Below are 5,346 nucleotides of genomic sequence, written 5' to 3' on the forward strand. Positions count from 1 at the left end.
CATATAAACGTGTAGCGAATTTTGCAGCCTGATTTTTCTGTTGCTTCTCTTAGTGGAACCATCATTTTGACCCTACAGCATTACAAAATATAAGCAGATGCCTCTCCACCGCTGCACAAGCAAGACGATGCCTTCTTACATTTTACAAAAGCATCCAAACAACAATTTTAAGAACGAACAAGAAAAAGTTTTAATGTTCCAAGTACATTAAAAACAAAGTCCATCATCAAACTCAAACTAGCAATGAAAAACGAAACTCAAGTAACAGCAGAAAGGTCTTTCTTCCCATCACAGGCAGTTTTCCACTCAAGAGGCACTGGAGATATCATGCTGTTTGGATCCTTCAAAATTATTCATCTTTAATCACTGTTGAAAACTCTGATTCAATATATGTGACATACTGCTGAATGTGAGAGTATTGTATTTACCAACAAATAGAGAACCAAGGAAATCAAGAAGAATAAAGCTAAATGCTTACATCTTAACAGTATTTTCTCCTCCTTCTGGAATTCAGTTTCTTATTTTTATCCTTTAGCAAAAAGCAATTAAGCACAATATTCCAGATTTTTTTTTTAATCTGTTAAAACTATCGCATAAGTGACTGCTTACCTATTATTTCCTGGTGAGAGAGAAAACAAGAAGCTGTTAAGAAACCTCAGAAACATATGTGCTCTGTATAGGCAAGCCAGAAGCCTAGACCGTAGCAGTACCAATCTATACTCTAACAGTACTTGGCTTTCCCCTATCTACTGGCAGCACAGACAAGGAAAGAATAGTAAGAAAGGGTAAAAGAGGAGACAGCAAGCACTGACACCACCATCTACAAAAAGAACCATAAAACCTCTGGCCCTGAAACTCCTTGCTTGAAAGGTACTTAAACAGGTCTTAAACTACTATACTGAATGCAAAATACTTGCTTTCAGAAATGCCTGAACTTTAGACAAGTTTTATTTTTATGAGTTCTACAACATGAAAGCAACAGCTAACCTCTGTATTCAACAAGAAAGACATCTGTGGTTGACTAAGGCACGTAATGTTACTTTCTGCTGAACATATTGGTCCACTTTTATGCTGTACATTCAATATCTCACTGCTTCCCAAACTCTGTGACTTGTGGAAATGCAGAATGGTAGCTTCAAATGCAGGTACATGAAGAGGCTCTGGTTTTGTAGTTTGAGTTGACTTCTTGTTTGTAGTTTTATTGAACCTGTCTGAATAAAGCATGTGAAGTCTAAATAATTAAACTTGCTTGTGATCATTTCTAGGTATGTTTTATAGTACACTAGTTGATATAACTACAGTAATCATCACAAGAACTAGTGCTACACAGCTCATACTGAAAAAACAACTTAGCAATTATAAACAATACGTATGCACAACACTGACTCAACAAGCAACTGTAAATTTAACTGCTTGCTTAGGAAATTTTTCATATTAGTTTACATGAATTTGTTCAATCAGCAAAAATACATAAGTCACCAACCCTTGTCAAAAAGTCACACAGGAAAGAAATCTTGTTCCTTATTCTAGATTTTAGAAACATGGTCACAAACTGGAGGCTATAGCACAATCAACCATTTTACGTCTATTTGACATATTTCTAACCAATCAACATTTGTACCTGGCTTCATGGAATCTCTGCTGCATGTAGAGGTCTGCAACGAAGTCCTGTTCACAATCATGTCACCCCCATCATGCCTTTTCTTGTCTAATTTTTTCTCACCCTCTTTTGATCTCCTCTGCTGTAAGTATTTGTGACATAGTTAGTTGATTTTACTTGAACTTTGTAACTTGAACCTTTTGCCTTAACCTCAGTTAACTACCTCTGCATCTAGAGCTTGACCATCAGGTTAATATAACATAAATAGTTAGTATACCATAACCACAAATAATCAATAAAAACAGGAACATGTAGTTAGAGATTTATTATTGAATTTTATCTACCTTCTTAACTATGCCATTTTTAGCACATATTACAGCCCAATCAAGAGGGATCACTCCGTATCTTTCTAGACAACTGTACTTTTAAGATCTCATTAATCAGAGCACTTCCAATAGTTTAAAATTGTTTGGTCTTAAATCATCCAGTCTGATTTTCTAGAACTGAGTTTCTTCTAGAACAGGGCTAAAATCTCAAAAGCATTCCAATCTTCTGACTAAACGACGTATTATGAGAAAAACTATGCAAGACTGATGTCACAACATCCAAAACACTTGGAGCAGACAGAAAGTAAGTAGAAAATATACACCTACATGATCCCAGCAAAGGAAACACATTCACCTGTACTGTAAAGTCCTGAAAGCCTTGTGATTCTTGCAAGAAACATAGTTTGGCAGAGTCGGGCTCAAGAATCAGTACAGCAGGCATGGAACGAGCACTGGGTTTGCATCTATGCAAAGCATACTGTATCAACCTAGACAAGTGGCTTAACTCTTACAATTACTTATAGGATGCTGGACTAAATTCAAAGTACATCTGGCACCAACATTATTTTCTTGGGTGGGAGGACAAGGCATTTCCTGGCCTCCAAAGCTAAACTGTAAAAGCTTTAAGAGACGTGAATAAAGTAATGCAAAGCTACGAAGATCAAGAATTTCTCTTCAAGCTCACAAAAAAAAAAAAAAAATTGACAGGGAACAGTGACAAAAAGATTGCCAATTAGTACAAAGCTCAGTCCAAGCCACTACGAAGATCACAGAAAAACTCCCAGAAGCTAAACTAAGTTTCTTCACATTATATCACTTGTGCTAATGCTGAGCTAATCATCTCCCCAGAAAGCTTCAGTGTTTAATTCTTCCCTCAGCAAGAGAACTACTAAATTTAGGTGTCTAGCCTTTGTATCTTATGTCTAGTAATGCATGCTTAGGACCTAATCTTACAACTTCCTTTACACAGGCTTGACCACAGTGAAGTTACCAGGTCTCTGCCTAGGGAGTAAGGTCCACTAGAAGGATGTGACTGGAGAACAGATTACTTGAACCTGTTGGAAACAACAGCAGCCTTACAAATCACAGAGACAATGTCTAACCACAAACAAAATGGGTTAATAATATACTTGATATTTTTCCCCTGATTGTTATATCTTGCAGATTTTGTCTATTCTTTGTTTGAAAATACTGTCCAAGTTTCTCTCTCCACATCAACGCAAGTTCCCACACTCTTGTGGATTGTTTTGTACCTGTAGCAGGTCTTGGAAATCCTTCAACAACACATGTGGTCTCATCACTTATCAGCCACATAGCAGACTACAGCCACCAGGTCTCTCTTAACTCAGGTTCATGGAAGCTGCCACTGGACTCAAAAAAAGCCCTTCCCCTCTGCCACCCCTCCAAGTCCAAACAGTGAACAAAAGAAAGCATAGTTCACAAATGAATGGTCTTTTTCCCAGATGCTGCTTTCTGAGGAAAAAAGATAAAAATTCCCCTCATGTTCCAAAAACACTGCTTAACAGAGTGATTATGCACTTTAAAAAATGAACCAAACATTTAGAAAGATTGATTTAAAATAAGAATTTAATTTTAATTTTTAAAAAAAGATGTATTTGCTCACCTTTGAAATATTCTTACTTTCGTGTCTGATTGGATGCGTTTGCTCAGCAGATTCACTGACTATTCCTGAACCATTATAGTGTGTTGAGTTGTCAGAATGGTATTGTGAGCCAGCTACTGGATATACATTTGAAACAACATCAGGTGAGTAAGAGCAGCTGGAGTAGTCACGGAAGGCAGGATCTCCCAGAACACTATGTGATGGACATTGAGAAAGAGATAAGAACTCATCCCGGGGCATATCTTCAGCATATACTTGTTGCCTAGATAAACATACCATTCCTTGGCTGAAGGATTTGTTTAACAAGAAAGTTGTATTTCAAAAGAAAACTATTCCACGTGACTTCAGTTAAGTATTTACCCACTGCTATAGACTGCTTTAAAAATGATTTTGTTTTGGGAAAACATGCAGTTTAACAAAAAGATGTTATCTGTTTCCAAGTTTCAAATCTAGTCTGCTTTGCAGCTATAGTCCTCATTTCTGTCCAAGGTTATCAAGATCTATTTTTGGTAGGCTTTTTCTTGTGAAACAAACCAAAAGCACAGTGTAACTACATGACACAGATTACATACTTGACTGCAGTAATACAAACAATAAAACCTGTCTTAAAATGCCATAATAACAAAGTAGGAGTATCGCATCTTATAGGGTATAAGACAGGTATGAAATACAATACAGAATTATGAGATAATAGTTAACTGACCTGCATTTAACCATCACAGCTCATGAAAACACAACATGTCTGGGGCATGCCTTTTTCCTTCAAACGTATACCGAAAGTTCCCTTCCAATTTCCTCCTACAGTTTGTACAGAAACTATATGCCAAGATGCAAATTTGATTGGGGAGACAGGAAATTTCTCAACTTAAGAAAGTTGCATTTAGTTTTCAAAGCTGTTCACCATGAAGTGGACTACCTCTGCATCTTGGGTAGATAATGACAGAGAAACTTTCTCATCAGAACAAGAGACTTCAGGTAGCACATTTCTTCCTGCCTGTTGCAATTCTCATAGACTGTAGTCAAAAGAACTCTTACAACCACAGTTTACACACGGAGAAGTAACAGAAGAGAGTCAAAAAAATAACTATGGCTCAGTCCCACAAGGCAAAACATTCATCAGAATACTGCTGCTGTCTGCTGGCTTCTTTTTTTAATACTAATTGATTTAATGCTAATGCTGTGTTTTTTCTAATGCATACATCAGGGCATACTCACTTCAATGTTAAATTTCTATTACAAATCAAAATGGGTGGAAAATGGAGATTTCCTGTAGAATAAAATGAAGGCCTACAATGAATGTGTTCACTGAGGCTCTAACTGAACTTGTTAGGATGCACCAATAACTTTGCAGTAATTGCAAAATTAATCCAATGCTTAGAATTCTGAGAAGCAACTAGAGAACTATGTAACACCACAAGATTCTTATAAGACTGGGTTATTTTCCATTTTACCATGCAAGCTTTTTTCTAGCTTGCTCCGGGGTTAATAATACTTTCATAAGTCTATCACAAATGCCTTTTTTTTCAGGTCTTATTAGAAAAAAAACTTTTAGAAACCTGTAGCATTCTTACTAAAACTGCCTTTCTAGGGGTGCACAGGTTGTGGAGAGGAGATCCAGAAAGAGCCTTATAAATTATTTAAATGTTTCACAGCATGAGAAACCTTCTTGGAGAATCTTCCTCTTCCTTTCATATGACTATACTTACCCCAGCCTTGCCATAACACTACCATTCTTTCACCCAAGGACTGGATTTGGCTCCTTCCAAAGCACAAACGAGCCAGATCAATCATTACAG

General features: G+C 36.8%; 1 protein-coding gene across 1 annotated transcript in view; it reads right to left on the reverse strand.

Moving 5' to 3' along the window:
• Positions 1–3,790, reverse strand: part of SECISBP2 (SECIS binding protein 2) — a 29,690-nt gene extending 25,900 nt beyond the window's left edge. The window contains exon 1 of the mRNA XM_009699456.1: positions 3,551–3,790. Coding sequence (XP_009697758.1) covers positions 3,551–3,790 — 240 coding nt within the window. The remainder of the gene's footprint in view (positions 1–3,550) is intronic.
• Positions 3,791–5,346: the final 1,556 nt, after the last annotated feature.

The sequence above is a fragment of the Cariama cristata genome, unplaced genomic scaffold (assembly GCF_000690535.1).
Source record: "Cariama cristata isolate BGI_N322 unplaced genomic scaffold, ASM69053v1 scaffold5074, whole genome shotgun sequence".
NCBI lineage: Eukaryota > Metazoa > Chordata > Aves > Cariamiformes > Cariamidae > Cariama > Cariama cristata.